The 20,944-nt window shown below is 42.3% G+C and overlaps 1 protein-coding gene across 2 annotated transcripts in view; it reads right to left on the bottom strand.

Moving 5' to 3' along the window:
* LOC126249744 (serine proteinase stubble-like) overlaps positions 1-20,944 on the bottom strand; it is a 241,025-nt gene that overhangs the window by 159,042 nt on the left and 61,039 nt on the right. For both annotated transcript variants that reach the window (XM_049951422.1, XM_049951423.1), the window contains exon 2: positions 13,017-13,126. In XM_049951422.1, the coding sequence (XP_049807379.1) occupies positions 13,017-13,126 (110 nt within the window). The remainder of the gene's footprint in view (positions 1-13,016; positions 13,127-20,944) is intronic.

Below are 20,944 nucleotides of genomic sequence, written 5' to 3'. Positions count from 1 at the left end.
CTACAATATGAGAAGCATTTATCATTACATTTATCGAAATGATGGAGGAACCAGACAACTTTGAAACAAAAGTCTCATTAGTTACGTTAAAATGTACATGAGCAGCTAATTACCGAGCCCGTTGATTATCAAGTGTTAAAAGTGAGACATTTTCATTCATACCTGCGATGAGAATCCCGGAATATTTCGTAGAATCTTGTAAGCTTCTAGTCGAGACCCTCTTCATCATTTGGAGTCAACGAATTTCAGCTGGTACTGCAGTGAGAGCTTTCTTAAGTTAGAAAGAGAAAATGAATTTTCTTCTTCACATCCACCAGTACCTCTGAGAAACCCGTTTAGAAAGTAGTATGTAAAATGTACACTCAAAAGGGTTACAGAAGTACATTCTGCACCAAGATAACCGAACATTATACACTCCTGGAAATGGAAAAAAGAACACATTGACACCGGTGTGTCAGACCCACCATACTTGCTCCGGACACTGCGAGAGGGCTGTACAAGCAATGATCACACGCACGGCACAGCGGACACACCAGGAACCGCGGTGTTGGCCGTCGAATGGCGCTAGCTGCGCAGCATTTGTGCACCGCCGCAGTCAGTGTCAGCCAGTTTGCCGTGGCATACGGAGCTCCATCGCAGTCTTTAACACCGGTAGCATGCCGCGACAGCGTGGACGTGAACCGTATGTGCAGTTGACGGACTTTGAGCGAGGGCGTATAGTGGGCATGCGGGAGGCCGGGTGGACGTACCGCCGAATTGCTCAACACGTGGGGCGGGAGGTCTCCACAGTACATCGATGTTGTCGCCAGTGGTCGGCGGAAGGTGCACGTGCCCGTCGACCTGGGACCGGACCGCAGCGACACACGGATGCACGCCAAGACCGTAGGATCCTACGCAGTGCCGTAGGGGACCGCACCGCCACTTCCCAGCAAATTAGGGACACTGTTGCTCCTGGGGTATCGGCGAGGACCATTCGCAACCGTCTCCATGAAGCTGGGCTACGGTCCCGCACACCGTTAGGCCGTCTTCCGTTCACGCCCCAACATCGTGCAGCCCGCCTCCAGTGGTGTCGCGACAGGCGTGAATGGAGGGACGAATGGAGACGTGTCGTCTTCAGCGATGAGAGTCGCTTCTGCCTTGGTGCCAATGATGGTCGTATGCGTGTTTGGCGCCGTGCAGGTGAGCGCCACAATCAGGACTGCATACGACCGAGGCACACAGGGCCAACACCCGGCATCATGGTGTGGGGAGCGATCTCCTACACTGGCCGTACACCACTGGTGATCGTCGAGGGGACACTGAATAGTGCACGGTACATCCAAACCGTCATCGAACCCATCGTTCTACCATTCCTAGACCGGCAAGGGAACTTGCTGTTCCAACAGGACAATGCACGTCCGCATGTATCCCGTGCCACCCAACGTGCTCTAGAAGGTGTAAGTCAACTACCCTGGCCAGCAAGATCTCCGGATCTGTCCCCCATTGAGCATGTTTGGGACTGGATGAAGCGTCGTCTCACGCGGTCTGCACGTCCAGCACGAACGCTGGTCCAACTGAGGCGCCAGGTGGAAATGGCATGGCAAGCCGTTCCACAGGACTACATCCAGCATCTCTACGATCGTCTCCATGGGAGAATAGCAGCCTGCATTGCTGCGAAAGGTGGATATACACTGTACTAGTGCCGACATTGTGCATGTTCTGTTGCCTGTGTCTATGTGCCTGTGGTTCTGTCAGTGTGATAATGTGATGTATCTGACCCCAGGAATGTGTCAATAAAGTTTCCCCTTCCTGGGACAATGAATTCACGGTGTTCTTATTTCAATTTCCAGGAGTGTATAAGAAAAAAATCAGATGTAAATTATGTTTATATTCATTTTTGGAAGTCATTTTCGTATTCCTGGCGTCCGAGTTGCGGACGATTATAAATCCTCTCCTTTTTGTCTCGTGTTCGGACACCGTAAATACTAAGGAAGATCATAAGCAACAGTTGTACTCTTTTGCAGCTACGGAGCATACGAGGGAAGTAATAACTTAGATTCTTTGTCAGATCTATCTTTTGAAGAATTTGTCTGGTCAGGTATCTTACGCAAGGCTTATATAGAAGCAGCATAACATACGCACTAATCTTCCTCAGAGCAAAAGCGCATCACAACAACGGAGTGGAGTTATAGTTAGGCAGCAGAACTGGACCCCGCAACTGCCGGCCATTACCGCGGATAAGCTACTTCTGTAGAATCGTAGAATATATTCCCAGTGCAAATGTAATGACCCATTTTTTTTACCTTATTCATAAGTGTCCATTACAAAAATACCAACTTTCACGCTTCACCCATGATATCCCAAAGGGAATGCTTCAAGGTAATTTGTAATACGACGTCTTTCTTGAATTCCGGCAAGCTTTCGATTCAGTTCCGCACTGATATCTACTACGGAAACGCCGATCATATGGGGATTCAGCTGCAGTTTTTAATCTATTGAAGACGTCTTTTATAGAGAGACGGTGCGATGTTGAAAGCGGAACACTCATTTCCGGAGTAGTTGCTTTCAAATTCCTGTTTGGGTAATCCTGAATTAAGTTTGCAATGGTTTCCCACACATGGAGAATTCCGTGATACTTCCTTTCATAGGTTAACGCACGATTCTTCCCCAGTCTCACATCCAGCCCAAGCTAGCGCTCCCACTTTCTTTAACACGGTTTCGGCGGTGCACCACGTTCTAACTTTCTTTCCTTCCTTCCAGAAGATACTGTCACAGACAGAACGCAGCACGTTGCTCCGTACAGAGTACAATTAACAGACATTGAAAATATAGAGTTTACATGTGTGATACGCCCTTTCTGTTTGTTAAGACTTGGCAAATTATTTTATTTGTAGTTTCAAACTTCTCAGAGGTTATGCAGTTGCCACTAAAGACATGTTACTGAAAGATCATCCCGTAAGCACCAACTCAGATCTCCAAAACATTTTAGTTTGTTGCAGAGACTGGCAACTAGCTCTGCATGAAAGCTAAAAATGTCGTAACAACATTAATCAGTTAAAACTGTAGTCAGTCTTTTCTTAAAAGTAACTGAGAGCAACAACGCATACAGGAATGCAAAGAAACATTCAGATATCTTCACTCGCCGGTAAAACCTAGCAGGCTTTATTTCGTTTGTAGAATGTTTAGAATCTGCGATTTTTCTGCGAAACAGATAGATTATAAAACCTTCTATAGCCTGTTGCGGGATATTGCTCCAATATTTGCAAGCCATATAACGATAAACTAGAGGGATATTTCCAGTGAATAAAGGGAAGGATACGAGGATCGTCTCTCGTAATTGTCCAAGTCATGACTATGTGTGATAGAAATTTGGAACAATCTGCAATGTCAGAAGCTTAAAAGAAGACAAAATATTTCATGAGATCTACGTAAAGAACACAAGAACAGGTCGAAGCGACTTTGCACTTTAACGTTCATTTCTTCGAACCATTACAGGTAAACATTGTTGTCAAGATATTCTGGAAGATGTACAATGTAAAAGATATCTGAAGCTGGAAAGAGATTTTTCGTTCGTTTGTGTTAAATACCATCGCTTTGAGAACACACTATCATCACTCTCACAGAGAAACTACATTTGTCAGCTAAATGTGACTGAATATTTGTATCTTAAGCTATAGGTTTGAATTTCAACGCCATGTAAGACTTGCGAAAATGAAGTGAAACTGCACATAATGTGAGATTTGATGAAGATCGCAATTACGGCCACGTTACGTAAAACTGATAACAGGCTTCGCAGTACTTGCGTAACAACACCATTGATACAGTCAGGTACGATGCAGCACCGCACAGAGACCGGATGCACCCCTCAGTGCATTCGGAATGGAATTGTATGATTGTCGTAGACTATCCTGAGGTCAGTTCTCTGTTTCTGTATATTCATTTTCATCGGCATAGCTACAGAAACGTACAGCACAACACTCTCTCACCTTCATGCTTCTCCTATAATGCTATATGATACGTTCAGAATGTATCTGAGACGGACCACACGTTACGCAGTACCATGGCTTATCTGGAAAGTTTGGGGTTGGGGTATTCAGCTTCTACGTCTAAACCGTTTATTATTATTCGATCAGCATGTTTCCAGCGTTAAGAAACTGTTTTTTTGTTATTTTTATGTTATAAGCAGAGCAGTTTTAAGACATTTCTTAGAAAATGTTAAGTCCTTCATCACATAGCCCAGTCCACAATGATTAGTTTTGTGTTCTCTTTTATACTTACCGGTTTTCTTTGTTATACTATCTTAAACTGGACTAAGAGAGTATGCAGCTGCTGTATCACAATTCCCACGTTGATCTAAGCGCAACATGTAAGTGGTACAGACTAACTTAACGCGAGCGTAGGCATTTGCCTGTAGGGGAACAGCGACCGTTAGAATTTAAAATTGTACAGCAGCCACAACTCGCATGTAATTTTTTCTTTATTTTTACATGCTTTACTCGCCGGCTCTAGCATCTTCAGAACTGTGGAAATACAAAGTGTTACACCACCATACAATAAGATAAATACACAGATTCAACTTTCATCGTGATAATAAGTTGAATCTGTGAATGCATGCATATGGATGCATGTTAATGGTTCGCTGGTACATGTCACCGTGAGACTGGGAAATGGCTGTTATCGGTGCGTAACACGCTCACAGTTCTGAAGATGCTCACGTTGGTCGAGTGAAACACGTGAAAATAAAGAAAAAGCTGCAAGTGACTTGTGGCTGCTAGACAATTTTAATTGCAGACTAACTTTGTGGTTCGGAAGCTGAGTAGCATACGCGTTAGAAATAGGACGAGAGAGCGTACAGAAAGAAGCTCGTAACACAGCTCAGGGCATGAGTCAAATAACTGTAGCCAAGCACAGATATTAATGCAGATGTAGGCCTGTTGTCTGACGTTCACACTGAGCAGGAAATGACTTACAGTACTATGATTTTAAGAATCCATCGTGTCATCAGTCTGAAGCAAGTTTGGTGGTTTTTTTTATTTTTGTTTGTGAATTATACTCCTCTGATAATCACGTCTCTATAGATATCTTAACCTTTGACTATACCTAATAGATATATACAGGGTGTTACAAAAAGGTATGGCCAAACTTTCAGGAAACCTTCCGCACACACAAAGAAAGAAAATATGTTATGTGGACATGTGTCCCGAAACGCTTACTTTCCATGTTAGAGCTCATTTTATTACTTCTCTTCAAAACACATTAATCATGGAATGGAAACACACAGCAACAGAACGTACAAGCGTGACAACAAACACTTTGTTACAGGAAATGTTCAAAATGTCCTCCGTTAGCGAGGATACATGAATCCACCCTCCGTCGCATGGAATCCCTGATGCGCTGATGCAGCCCTGGAGAATGGCGTACTGTATCACAGCCGTCCACAATACGAGCACGAAGAGTCTCTACATTTGGGACCCGGGTTGCGTAGACAAGAGCTTACAAATGCCCCAATAAATGAAAGTCAAGAGGGTTGAGGTCAGGAGAGCGTGGAGGTCATGGAATTGGTCCGCCTCTACCAATCCATCGGTCACCGAATCTGTTGTTGAGAAGTGTACGAACACTTCGACTGAAATGTGCAGGAGCTCCATCGTGCATGAACCACGTGGTGTGTCGTACTTGTAAAGGCACATGTTCTAGCAGCACAGGTAGAGTATCCCGTATGAAATCATGATAACGTGCTCCATTGAGCGTAGGTGGAAGAACATGGGGCCCAATCAAGACATCACCAACAATGCCTGCCCAAACTTTCACAGAAAATCTGTGTTGATGACGTGATTGCACAAATGCGTGCGGATTCTCGTCAGCCCACACATGTTGATTGTGAAAATTTACAATTTGATCACGTTGGAATGAAGCCTCATCCGTTGCACTGAAATGAGGATTGACACATTGTTGGATGAACCAGTCGCAAAAGTGTACCCGTGGAGGCCAATCAGCTGCTGATAGTGCCAGCACACGCTGTACATGGTACGGAAACAACTGGTTCTCCCGTAGCACTCTCCATACAGTGACGTGGTCAACGTTACCTTGTACAGCAGCCACTTCTCTGACGCTGACATTAGGGTTATCGTCAACTGCACGAAGAATTGCCTCGTCCATTGCAGGTGTCCTCGTCGTTCTAGGTTTTCCCCAGACGCGAGTCATAGGCTGGAATGTTCTGTGCTCCCTAAGACGCCGATCAATTGCTTCGAACGTCTTCCTGTCGGGACACCTTCGTTCTGGAAATCTGTCTCGATACAAACGTACCGCGCCACGGCTATTGCCCCGTGCTAATCCATACATCAAATGGGCATCTGCCAACTCCGCATTTGTAAACATTGCACTGACTGCAAAGCCTCGTTCGTGATGAACACTAACCTGTTGATGCTACGTACTGATGTGCTTGATGCTAATACTGTAGAGCAATGAGTCGCATGTCAACACAAGGACCGTAGTCAACATTTTCTTCCTTCAATTGGGCCAACTGGCGGTGAATCGAGGAAGTACAGTACATACTGACGAAACTAAAATGAGCTCTAACATGGAAATTGTCCACATAACATCTTTTCATTATTTGTGTGTGAGGAATGTTTCCTGAAAGTTTGGCCGTACCTTTTTGTAACACCCTGTATAGCCGTGAGGCGTGGGCCTCCCGTCGGGTAGACCGTTCGCCTGGTGCAAGTCTTTCGAGTTGACGCCACTTCGGCGACTTGCGTGTCGATGGGGATGAAATGATGATGATAGGAACAACACAACACCCAGTCCCTGAGCGGAGCCGGCCGCGGTGGTCTAGCGGTTCTAGGCGCTCAGTCCGGAACCGCGCGACTGCTACGGCCGCAGGTTCGAATCCTGCCTCGGGCATGGATGTGTGTGATGTCCTTAGGTTAGTTAGGTTTAAGTAGTTCTAAGTTCTAGGGGACTGATGACCACAGATGTTAAGTCCCATAGTGCTCAGAGAGAGCCCTGAGCGGAGAAAATCTCCAACCCAGCCGGGAATCGAACCCGGGCCGTTTGGTAGGACATTCCGTCGCGCTGACCACTCAGCTACCAGGGGTGGACATACTTAATAGAGAAGGCACAAAACATTTATGCAATCTTGCGGCAATATACCAAGAGTAACTTTGCGTAATACTGAACACAGAGACAAATAATTAGAGGTAGTACGCTCGAGATCTGACACGTCGGTAAATATCCAGACAGTTAAACAAGGATTTAATAGACGTGACTGGCGACACCCGATTTGTGCATTATCGAAAATGATCGAAGAGGCCGCCGGTTTACTGCTGGTTCATAGTGTCCAGCAGGCACAATAAACCGGGAGCACATTTGTGGACTGTTCGATCAGCTAATACCCTTAGAGAAAATGAAGTATCACATAACGGAAAACTTTTATTCGGAACGCTGCAAGTCACGTGTGATATGTCATCGCTGCGATTTACGCTATAGGGCCGCATATAATACGATAGGCGCTGTGATCATGTAAACCAACTAGAAGAGACTCGCTGAGGATCTTGGGAGACCTGCGTTGCCTCAGCTGCAGGGCGAATCTCACACGTAACAGTATGGAAAGTGCCGAACTATTAGAACTATAATGGCGGTTACAAGATAAAAGCATACCACAGGACTGACGACCACGAGTTAAATTCTGTAAACTGTATTACGATTAATTTCAATGTGTGTCCAACTTATCCTCTTCATACTTCTGACACTATGGAAATATTCAACTTTGTGAGACGAGAAAAACTGAATGGTGAATGTTAGACGACTACTATAGGGGACCATAGGAAGTACTGTACCATTATCGACAGAAACTGATTGCTCAGAATTACTTCAGTTTTTTTTTTTTTTTTTTACAGATTTGCTCAAAAACGTTTCTCCTGCTGCTCAAATGAACATATGGATGCATGTTAGTGGTTCGCTGGTACATGTCATCATAAGACTGGTACTGATGTAACTGGTATGTAGTGTGTTCATTTCCTGGCATGTGAGATCATCAGATGTAAATCCTCTGCATTTTTCATATTCCTTACAACATGTGCGTAAAATCCTAAATGGACATCACCGATCACATTGTAGATGCTGCGCTAATAATTCTGATCAAAGAGGATGTCTTGCAAAGCATTTACTATGTGTGTATGCAGTGATATCATGGCGCTCCTACTCGTAACTTCAATTAACTCTTGGAAAACTTAGTAGTATACCTATGGGCATTCTGGCCCACTTCGTTTACAACTGAAAAAGTTTTAATTTGTGTACATCACATGAGCCAGGTTATTCACCTACACATGATGCCACAAATTCCAAGGCCCCAGCAGCCATGTCCCCACATTATCCGCCATGTGACAAACCACACCCCTTTTCCCCCCTCTCCACCGATCTGCAGTCAATCATATCCTAGTATTAAAATGAAACAGCCAATCAGAATCCAAGATGGCAGAAGTAACCCAGTTGTGCTAGTGGGAAATTTAAAACAACCTAGTATTAAAATGGAAAAGCCAATCAAAATCCAAGATGACAGAACTAACCCTGTTGTGCAAGCAGGAAATAAAAAAAAAATCCAAAATTTTGAAACAAGACAACTTGTGGTTTGCAACCCCTCCAATCAGAAGTTAGCATCTTAGCCACGATTAAAATAAAACATCAAATTACAATGCAGCCATCTTGGCAGTGCTCAAAAATATCCTAACTACCTACAGTTACAGCATTTCTACATCTAAAATACGTCATTAAAAGAACACACCTAAAAAATATGTAACCTCGATCTGAATTGCACAAAATGCCACTAGGCAGAAAAAAATATTTTCAACTATGTTTTCATTCCTGTTTATGGACTGTCTAACCAGTTACATCCATAAATTTCATTGAAAAAGGTAAGTCATTCACTGGAATATGAGAACGAGTATAAAGCATGCTCTGCATAAATAGATAAAAACTAACATTTGCTTACGCAATTTAATTAATGAATCAGTAATACACAGTTTTTGAAGATGTGTTTTACTTTAAATATTATTCCACAAAACACACAGACACATACGTTTATCATACACACACACACACACACACACACACACACACACACACACATACATCTGTCAAAACTAGTGTCTCAAATATGATTGTGCAACAATGCTATGTTCATGCATAAACACATCTGACTAAATAAATAACATGCTATACAGACAGGTAAACTTCCTATGGAGTATGAAAACAAGTTTAAAAAACACTCTCTACAAACAGTTAAAAATCAGCATTTGCTTATGCAATGTAATTAACAAATTAATAACACAGTTGCTGAAGATGAGCATTATTTCCAATCGTATTCCGCAAAACTTCAAAGTAGAAAATAAATTCAACTACTGAATTTTGCTACTGTCGCTTGCTGTGACCAACAGACGGTAGCACCTGTAAGTGTCCAAAGATCGGTCAAGATACCACAATTACTTAGGACATAACAGAGCCTTAGATGAATTACTTTCCACTTCTTTGACGCTTGTCAAGTGTCACAGTGCTCTTTCGAGGTCTCAGATGTTTGCAAAACATGTCAGCAATGTAAAAAAAGTGCAATGTTTACTTCATGTACCACATTGTCATTTCCTTGGATCACATGACGTAAACAAATAAAAAAATTTTGACATGTAAGCGAAGTGGGCCAGAATTCGCATAGACAGACTGCTAAATGTAATATTATATGAATGGCATATTAGTATCTTTGTCACTCTCATAAGCAACTACTGTCTTTTTTACAAAAAGGTCAACTTCTTGCTATAGAGCCTGATCTTAACAGTAAAGCGACTCTGAAAATTTTGCTGCACTGTTGAAGATCCGTTCCTGAATAAGTTATAACAGTTCCCACAAAATCACTTGCTTAATTTCTTTCATGTTTTCTGTTGGTGAAGAATGCAATCAACCTCATATGCTTTCAAAAAGCTTTATTTTAATGCCATTACCGATTTGGGCTATCTTCCCTACCTCACATGTTTAACGTTTTTAATTGCAGCTATATGTTCTTCAGAAATATGGCTTCCACTCCTGTGCTGCAAAAGAATATGTGAGTATTTAGTGTCACTTTATATGTTATATGGATAGCAAATATATGCTAATTTGCCAACATTATATCTATAAATATCAAAAATTGAAATCTCCCATTGTCTTTTTCTGTATGTATGTGAAGGCAGATCTTAGGATTTACTGTAGAGATTTAGGTGTGGTTTTCACTAATACACAGACTGATACACAAGGAAGTTTTGTGTATATCACTACATATTATAAAGAAGACGTCTGGCTGTAGATATTACCATGGGGAGCTGGGGTGGGTCGCTAGTAAGATATAAATTGAAAAAGTTATACACACATTTACATTTGTTGTAGTGGTCTCTTTCATTTTATATCTTACAAAATGCAGGTGATTTATCATATTTTTGCTGTCCACACAACTCATAAGGTGGCACTAAATGTTCAAATGTTTTTATGCTGTGCAGGAGCCGATGGCAAGCTGCTGATAAATGCATTACTGTCATTTGAAAATTTAGCCATCTGAAGCTGAGTATGAAAGCCTAAATCCAGTAATAGCATTAAAATAAAACTGTGTAAAAGTATTTGTAGTTGGTTGCGTTCTTCACCAAAAACCCTGAATGGCTGCAGAGTTCAGCAAGCTCGACCATGGATAAAATAACATTTCCTTTTTTTTGTTTTGTGCGATGACAGAAAAAAATGTAGAGAAAGTCAAAGAATTATATAATATTTGTTCTATGTGGTGCCACGAATCTATGCAACCACATGCCCAAAGGTTTTCTGTTAAGTTTGATGGGTTCTGACTATAGATTATAAAGTTTTCAATAAGGAAATTGTTTCTGACCATGAAGGAATTATTCACCCACTTGCAAGACTTTACATGAGTGCTAAAAGGAACTCGTTAAACTTCGGTTACACGATAAATCAGTCTAATATAAAAGCCGTAAATTCAACTAAATACCTAGGTATTACAATAACGAACAACTTAAATTGGAAGGAACACATAGACGGCGGAGGTTCGAGTCCTCCCTCGGGCATGGGTGTGTGTGTGTTTGTCCTTAGGCTACTTTACGTTAAGTAGTGTGTAAGCTTAGGGACGGATGACTTCAGCAGTTAAGTCCCACAAAATTTCACACACATTTGAACATTTTTTGAACACATAGAAAATGTTGTGGGGAAGGCTATCCGAAGACTGCGTTTTATTGGCAGGACACTTAGAAAATGTAACAGACCTACTAATGAGACTGCCTACACTACGCTTGTCCGTCCTCTTTTAGAATACTGCTGCGCGGTGTGGGATCCTTACCAGATAGGACTGACGGAGTACATCGAAAAAGTTCAAAGAAAGGCAGCACGTTTTGTATTATCGCGAAATATGGGACAGAGTGTCACAGAAATAATACAGGATTTGGGCTGGACATCATTAAAAGAAAGGCGTTTTTTCGTTGCGGCGGAATCTTCTCACGAAATTCCAATCACCAACTTTCTCCTCCGAATGAGAAAATATTTTGTTGACACCGACATACATAGGGAGGAACGATCACCAAGATAAAATAAGGTAAATCAGAGCTCGCACGGAAAGATATAGGTGTTCATTCTTTCCGCGCGCTATACGAGATTGGAATAATAGAGAATTGTAAAGGTGGTTCGATGAACCCTCTGCCAGGCACTTAAGGGGGGTAGGACGTCAAACGGGCGGACTTGGAGCAGGAGAGGCATCACAGGACATTTTAATTTCCAGTGTCTATACTTTTACAAACAAAATTCATGAAACTTTGTCAGCATCACCAGGAAGGATTCAGGATTCACACTCATTGCAGTGGAAGTTCGAAAACATAACAAAATAATTTTTTTACGTGTGATATTTCATCATTTTTTCACTTCTAATGGCTGCATTTGTTGCTTTAGGTACACTTTTCTTCATAAATTAGAGAGATTCTTCGATTAATTTTGCACATCATACATACCATACTCACAGGTGTATGAAACCCTAGAATTTATTTAATTTATGAAAAACCGAATGAATTGTTATATCTTAAATTTCATGTTTAGGAAAAACACAAATTTCCTAGTTAATTACCTCAATTTTTACCACATTTTTTAATAGATTTGGAAAATTCTAGAGTTTCATACACCTTTAAATTTGGTTTGTATGCTGTGCAAAATTCATCAAAGAATCTCTTTAACTTATGAAGAAAAGTGTACCTATAGCAACAAATGCTGCCATTAGTAAGTGAAAAAATGATGAAATTTCACATGTAAAAAAAATTACTTCGTTATGTTTTCGAACTTCCATTGCTATGAGTGTGAATTCTGAATCCTTCCTGGTCATGTTGACAAAGTTTTATGAATTTATTTGTAAAAGTACAGACATTGTAAATTAAAATGTCCTGTGGTGCCTCTCCTGCTCCAAATCGGCCCGTTTGACGCCCTACCCCCCCCTTAAATATGATTTGCAGAGTATCCATGTAGATGTAGATTAGTGAGTTGTCTGAGAAGAATAAACTGTGTCTCTAACGTTTGCTGTCTAGATTACCAAATGAAACCAACTCGTGTTCAGAGAAAACAGTTTAGGTAAAGGGAAAGGAAAGCCTAAGGCGCAAATCTGTGATCGAACTACTGGCCTGACTGCAGGTAGAGGGCAGCCTCTGTTCTTCGTGGCACTAGGAGGGGGAGGGTGGTGGGTCCATCACCGCCCCCCCCCCACACACACAAACACACATTTTACCCTCGGATAACATCATTGGTACTTATGCGATAACATGCTGAGAGGGGCTGGGGCTGGAATCATGCTGGCTGGAAGGACTGAATCCAGGACATCCATGGCTGGACTCCAGCGTTCTACATGTGAGACCACCACAGCTACCGAGAGAAAACAGCTACAAGTGGAAGAACATATAGAAGGATATGGTACTTGGCAATAACATATTAACTCCTCCGATCGTACAGCTGTCCAACTGAACAAAAGAGTTAGAAGAGAGTGTGCTTACCTGCGGTGCTGATCTGCGGCTTCCAGACGGACGAGGGCGAGGGCGCAGGCGCGGCCGAGTGCAGCAGCACCGCCAGAGCCAGGAGAGCCGCCATCTGGCCGGCTGCCGGCCTGCAACAAAGCAAACTCTCTGCTATATAACCTTAATGTTCCACAGGCGCAGATCCGAGGGGAGGTGGAAGGGTCATGATGGCCGTGATTCCCCTCCTCCCCCAAAATGTTTTAGCAAAAATTAATCGTGTTTCTACATCTACATCTACATCTACATTTATACTCTGCAAGCCACCCAACGGTGTGTGGTGGAGGGCACTTTACGTGCCACTGTCATTACCCCCCTTTCCTGTTGCAGTCGCGTATGGTTCGCGGGAAGAACGACGGCCGGAAAGCCCCCGTGCGCGCTCGAATCTCTCTAGTTTTACATTCGTGATCTCCTCGGGAGGTATAAGTAGGGGGAAGCAATATATTCGATACCTCATCCAGAAACGCACCCTCTCGAAACATGGACAGCAAGCCACACCGCGATGCAGAGCGCCTCTCTTGCAGAGTCTGCCACTTGAGTTTGCTAAACATCTCCGTAGCGTTATCTCGCTTACCAAATAACCCTGTGACGAAACGCGCCGCTCTTCTTTAGATCTTCTCTATCTCCTCTGTCGACCCGACCTGGTACGGATCCCACACTGATGAGCAATACTCAGATATAGGTCGAACGAGTGTTTTGTAAGCCACCTCCTTTGTTGATGGACTACATTTTCTAAGGACTCTCCCAATGAATCTCAACCTGCTACACGCCTTACCAACAATTAACTTTATATGATCATTCCACTTAAAATCGTTCCGCACGCATACTATCTGGTCAAGGCTATCCGGACCCCTATTAGTGAAAACTAATAAAAGGTGTGTCCACCATTTGCCTTTATGACGACATGAACTCTGCTAGGGGCACTGTCAACAGTAGTGTAAATGTCTGTTGAGGCACGGAAGCCCATTCTTCCTCAAGAAGCGAAGGCACAGAAGGTAATGATGCTCGACATTGGACTCTGGAGCAAATTCGACGTTCTAACGCATGCCAAAGGTGTTACATTCACTTAAGCTCGGGCCTCTGGGCAGGCCAATCCATTTCGGGATTGTTAGTGTCACAGATGCTGCTTTATGACAGGGCGCATTGTCACGCTGATACAAACAACCATCGTCTCCGAACTGTTCCTCTATCGTGTGCAGTGTAGAATGCTGTAAAATGTGTTCATATCCTTCCGCAGCTAGCATTTACTTGTAATAGGGGGACCACACCCTAACCACGAGAAACACACCCATATTGTAACACTACCTCGTCCATAATTCACTGTTGACACTACGTGTGGTGGCAGATAACGTTCTCCAGGCATTCGCCAAACAAAAATCTACCATCGGATTGCCGTAACATATAGAATGATTCATCACTCCAAATCACTCGTTTATAGCCACCCACTATCCAGTGGCATCGCTCTTTTAATCTCTTCAAGAGCCGCAGAGCACTGACTACTACATAAAAGTGTGGCTCGACCGTTTTACCCGATTCTTTTTAATTCCCAACGCACAGTCACTGTGCTAGCTGGACTGCTCGCAGCGTTTTGGAGCTCACGAGTGATTCTTTCTGCTGATTTTATGCGATTTGTACAACCACCCTCCACAATGGTCGACGGCCCCAGTTCATCAGTATATGCTGTCTCCCTGGTCCTGGTTAAGCTGAGGTTGTTTCTTCGCGCTACCACTTCACAGTCACATCACCAATAGTCGAGCTAAACAGCTTTAGAAGGGTTGGAATATTTATGATGGATGAATAGCCCACGTTCGAAGTAACTGAGCTCTCTTGACCCATCCATCCTGCTATTAGTGTTTCTCTACTGACAATATTCCGCACCGCCTTTTATACTGGCAAGTGCGGTTCACATGACATACAGTGGTCAATTTCGCCTTAAAAATGGATGCCCGGACACTTTTGGCCAAATAGTATATAAATTTCCAAATTCATCAGCTAACTTTCGGAGAATAAAGTCGCATAAAAGCTAGGACTCTCAGAAATGGTAGGAAATTCTAGAAAACTACAAGTTACTTTTCAGTTGTTTGTCCACGTGGATGTGCTAGCATCCTTATCCCCTACGGGGAACCTTCCAGCCAGTTCAGGCAATCGTACTTGCTGTCGACAACAAATACAACGCAGCTCGAGAGTCCACAGGCAGGACGGGAAAACCACAGGTAGATGAGTAACCCGAGACAGAAATTGAAAATACCATCGCCTCACTAACAAAAAATTATTGAAAGACTCACTTCCGGAACGTAGGCAGAAAGGTCTGAAAGAAAAAAGTATTCTCTTCATTTACACTCTCGCGTGGTCATATTCTGCAAACCTGTGTTCATTAATTACAATGTCAAATACAGATCATGCTAAATGCACACTTTGATTTTACATTATGTAAATTTTGATACTGTGAGCTTCTACAGCCGTTATCTACACTTATTGTAAATTAGACTCCTACCTCGCGTTTCGCTGTCTGTATGTGAAGGCAGGAACTACTCTAAGGATTTTAAAACTGTTTTCGCTAATAGACAAACTTATTCACGAGGAAGGTTTGTGTGCGTAATTTACTACCGCTACGCCAGACAAGTCGTCCGATAGTAGGTACCTAGTGCTACCTGTGCGAAGCCGGAGTTCGTCGCTAGCAGTTATTAAATCAAACTGTGTGACACATGTACTTCTCAAATTTTCGGACGAATGTTTTTGTAGATGCTGTAGATTTCTGTAATGGAATTTCTTCGAAGTTATGCCATAGCGAAGAACTCATTGCTGTAAACAAATTGTTATTATTATACTGAAATATTTTATGGTTATTATTATTACTATAATAATATTAGGCATCTATGGCATGTTAAAGATGGTGGTGACAGAAAGTTAGGGGAAAGACTGTAACTTCCATGAGCTCCCCCGCCAGTATCAAAACTTGGATCCGAACCTACAGTGTCGCATGACACGCAAGCCTCTCTTTCCTTAAAACATCTGTCCTTCCACAAATACCAGAATCCCGAGTTCGAGTGTCGGTCCGGCTCAGTTTTAATCTGCCAGGAAGTTTCATGTCAGCGCACACTCCGCTGCAGAGTGAAATCTCATTTTAGAATGATTAGTTCACAAGGTCACAACTGTCCATTCAAATAAGGCTAGGTTGTTACTCATTCTCCAAAGTCCTCTCGATCGACCACATACTAAGCGGACACGTTACATAACGTCTTTCCCGTCAGGTGCAGAAGAGAGTGGAAGCTGTCGTGTGGAGTAGTAATAAACTGTGCTTGTACTCTTCATATACAATGTCTACCTAAAACTCTTGAGCAACAGAAAAACAGTTCTATCTGAGGCACTTCTCCAAGATGATCAAAGTGGATTTAGAAAAGGACATTCGCGACGTGACAATATCTTTACAATAAAACTACTCACATAAAAACGTAGAGTTTTGAATCTTGAAAACGTTTTCTATTGCGTTTTCTGATATAAATTGTGGGCAATAGTGATGACAGAGGGTACCCACTAAAGCTTATTTCGTGGAACAAAATGGTGTTAAATACAGGAGAGAAAAGGCAAAAGAGATAAAAAACTATCAAGGAGTGATACAACTGTCCATTTCAACCACTCTTTTTAACATTCATATTGATAATGTCCTAAAAAATTGGAAATCAGATAATTATCCAGGACCAAATTAGATGAACACATTAATCGCAGATGATAAAGTAGCACTGCAAGAAGACGACCTCCAGTTCTCAGTACATCGGCTGAAACAAATACGTTCAAAATGTAGTCTTAAAATTTCATTACATTTATACCTGTACATAAAACGACGACGACGATGTTCTGTACGCTAGAGTATGACGCGGCCGTCATGAAATAATATTATCGTGTCGAGTCGTCCCACTCTTTACCCACTCTTGAAAACTTATAAGCAGTACTAAGGCGGCTAGCGGCAGAGAGTCATCGTTCGCCTTTCTTTTCGCAGAAAAAGCGTTAGTAAACACGAAAAACTGAGTTATGATTGGCGACTGCTTTCAGGAAGATGTTTTGTTGCGTCAGAACTCGCGGCGGCTTCAGAGGAGTGGGAAATACGCACGAAGGTGGTGCAGCGCAGCATAGCCGCATCGGTCTCAGGCACATTTCAATAAGTGACGTGTAAGTGATAGACTTCATCCTAAACGCACCGAAGTACCGATAAACGTACATAACCTACGTGGACTGTACACATATTTTCGACTGGGACAATATTGCCTCAGCATTAAATAAAATTAGGCCCAGTTCTTCAACTATGAGTACGAGTTTTAAGTACTCTTTTGTCTGCACGATTAACCCTGGGTGTGGAAATTCCATCTAAAGCATTTATAGTCGTGACTTTCACGGCTCTATTCTCATCTCGCTTGGATTCGGATGGAGAAGAGAAAAGAGAGAGAGTATTCTGCAGCCCATCTGAAAGTCAAATGCCCATAAATATGGCAAGTCAGTTGTTCATGAAGCCACGACGTACCTAACGTTTCCCATGGAGATGTGAAGTAAACTGGTGACGGACTGGTAGATAGCCATTCGGAATTAGCCGCAAAACAATGGAGGAAATGAATATTCATAGTACGAGAAGACGATACGCTCTGCGTGATCTGTATGGCAGTGCAAGTATGTAGCGGTTTCCTATTCTGTTTAAGGCTGGAAGGGGGGATGGATGAGAATAGGAGAAAACTACTGCTAATGAAGTTTGAATAATACGGATGCATATAAATACGCTTCAATAACCTATTCGCTTCACTCCTCTCATTATGATCAGCCTTCATCATCGAAAATCGCCGCCAGCCATGAAAGTTTATCCGCGGAAGCGGTGTAGAATAGAAACTTCCACCTTCTTTGCGTATTTAGTTTTACTGCAAACGATGTTAAATTGTAGTACACGATGCAGATTAATTTTACACAGTGTTTATTGAGAAAATAAGGAATACAGTAGCATAGTCCGCGTTATTGTTTAACAAAATTTGTTACAGGCGTGACTGAAATGTACAACAGGTTTTCTTGCTGAAGGAAAATTGAAACTGATACACACAGAAACGTAAGAAAGCGGAGGTATGAATGAAGTAGTCACCCTGATGTAGAACAATGCCAGCGAGTCCTGTACTTGTGTCCCTTAATACAACTATCACTTGTACAAGCGCAGTTATGACCTTTCGCGTTTGTCGTCCTGTGTCTTAAGTATGTAATTGGCTACAGAGATAGAGAGCAAGTTCTGATACGTTTCTTCATTCTTTGTCACACGGCTATTGAAATCGATGTGCTAAAACTCGTACGTCTTTTTTTACATGGAACGATCAGTCAGTGGCACTTCTGCGTTGTTAGGACGTGTCCTTGGTAGCGTCATATTGTTTCCGAATGTCTCGTGCTGCACTCGAGGACGTCTCCCACAGCTATGGACCTAACATTGTTTAACGTAACAACAGCTCATCTCCATACTTCAAAACTAGGATCTGTCTTGGACAGCAGTACATTGTCAAGAAATAAATGCCGATTAAAAGTATATACATGGTTTAACACAAACAACAAAATTATTCTCAAAATGTTTACATAACCTGTGTGTCTTTCGATGATATTTCCTTTACATATTTGACAAAATTAGCTGAAAATTGTTTATTTCTTGTTGGTTGCAGAAGTTCACAAGCTTGTTTAGGCGTATTTGCCATTATCAACTGTTCCTACTGAAATTATATTTATACATAATTTTATTCTACGTCTATGTAATAGTTCTGTGAGATTTTATATTATACTTACTTGTAGATGGAGTCACGTCCATAAATCATCTTGGAGCTTAAGTTCTTTCGTGTAATATGTTGTTAATACAGGTGACGTATTTACTTTCTATAGAAGAATAATAGTGAAATTTCGTATCTTTTTTTCACAGTTGTCAAAAGTATAAAGCAGGTGTCATATTATGACATTACGCAAGCTTCAGGCCCAGCAGAGGTGCGGTGTGGCTGAATTGGAAGTCTCATATTTCCGTAGGAACTTCTCATATTACACTAATTTTTGAACAATACCTGCTGCCTACATCATATTTCCCTCCCTTTCGATGTTTGCGTGAAAAAAGCTTCGGTGATATGCAAGTAATCTCATGTTTCCCGGCTGAGTGTGGTTAACTACAACATGCAATTCCTCCATTACACGTACTATACAGCAAATGTTCTCCTATTACACTACTATAGTTCATACTCGTGTATCCTAGAGACAAATATAATGAACGTGGATGTTCGTGCCGGATATTATTTATGAAATGGATGCGGATGTCTCGGCTGGCAGCATTAAGCTACACCTCACCAGTTGCAAGGGGGATAAAAATTCGGTAAGTTAGAAGCACAATCTGGAACTCCAGCAGTACGTATTCTTTTCAAAGTGGCTATCCCGACGCTGGCCTCAAATAGTTAATGGAAAGCACGAAATACGTAAATATGGATGGCCAGACGTGGATTTGAATCATCGTCCTCTGGCATGCGAACCCGTGTCTTACCACTACGCCATATCGCTCGGTCGCAGTGTGCAGGCAGTTGACATCAGCAGTAACACAGCAGAGAAATTAGAGATTCAGGTGCCTGCCTTACTCACTGACATCAGACACTACATCCCATAGCTAAAACGAATAGCACAGAATAAACCCAGTATGATACGAGGCACTGTATCTCTTTTTTTTCAAATATTCAGGTTACCATATTTCAAAATGGTCACTACAGCAAGATTCTTAGTATTAATGTTCAATTCCTTACTGTCTTAGTCTATTCCAAAACTGTAGAAATAAGCTATTTCAAGGAGGGAACTACTGCTGTCCTACACAAAGCGAAAAATTGCACACATGGCATGCGACAGCCACATGTGTGAAGGTGTGACGTGTGGATGTTGCGATGTGCTTGTGAAGGGCTGTGGTTTTTATGGTTTTGGATGCGAATGGAGTAAAGGAAAGTAAGCGGTTGAAATACGATACTGGCACTTTAGACTGCTCATTTCGGAAACCACAATGGACTTCCGTGTCAATCTGACCTTGCGAATTTTTTTTTAAATTTACCTCAGAACACTGTCTCCCAATCTAGTGCTCATAAACTTTACAGTAGCTACTCTTCAGCTACGCGTGATTTAATTCTGTCATTGAAAATTTATTTCACTATCAGGATATGAACCAGTCCTTTCCACAGCCTACTAAGTAAATACCGAGCTCATACTCTGGTTCCGTCTCCTAGTCATGTCATACAGATTATTAGAAAAATTTATCACACTTGAACATGAGATTTAACCTGGACGTAGACAGACGGGGTACACAAATACCGTCCTGGCGGGAATGTTGGCGTTAGGAGGGGCATCCATCCACCAACTGTCACTAATATTGCCATAACCCATATGGCAATGCCGACCCCATAGAGAAACGGGAAAAGGTGAGGAAGAAGGAGAAGAGGATGAAGCAGTCCCCTTCGGATCCTTTGCCTACGCATTGTAACTTCGGAACTGAATAACAGTTATTGTGAACTGGATGTGAATTTCTAATAATAAGAGAAAGAAGCATAGTCTTATACCATTGTTGGCAGGGACACGCCGAGTTCTAGGCTCAGCCACCTAATCCGAAGGGTCTTCTTCCCACGCGCACAACGGCTGCTCTCCTCGTGGTATATGAGGGCAATGCTTTAAGTGTATTTGCAAAATGTTGGTGCCTGGTGTACTGTGAGGTGTCACGTTTGTGTTGCATGATGATGAGAGAAGGGGGCGAGGCTGAAACCTGCTGCCGGCAAGCCTGTTAATAGGGAGTTAAAAGAATGGAGTACAATGATCGAACACCTTTTCATAAGCAACACTTTCCTTTAGTCATTGCTAAGCGAACCTTGAGGTGGTCTAAAGAGCGATGCCAC

This window comes from Schistocerca nitens, chromosome 3 (genome assembly GCF_023898315.1).
Source record: "Schistocerca nitens isolate TAMUIC-IGC-003100 chromosome 3, iqSchNite1.1, whole genome shotgun sequence".
Classification (NCBI taxonomy): domain Eukaryota; kingdom Metazoa; phylum Arthropoda; class Insecta; order Orthoptera; family Acrididae; genus Schistocerca; species Schistocerca nitens.
Note: the sequence above shows the minus strand (reverse complement) of the source record. Positions and strands in the feature narration are given on the sequence as shown.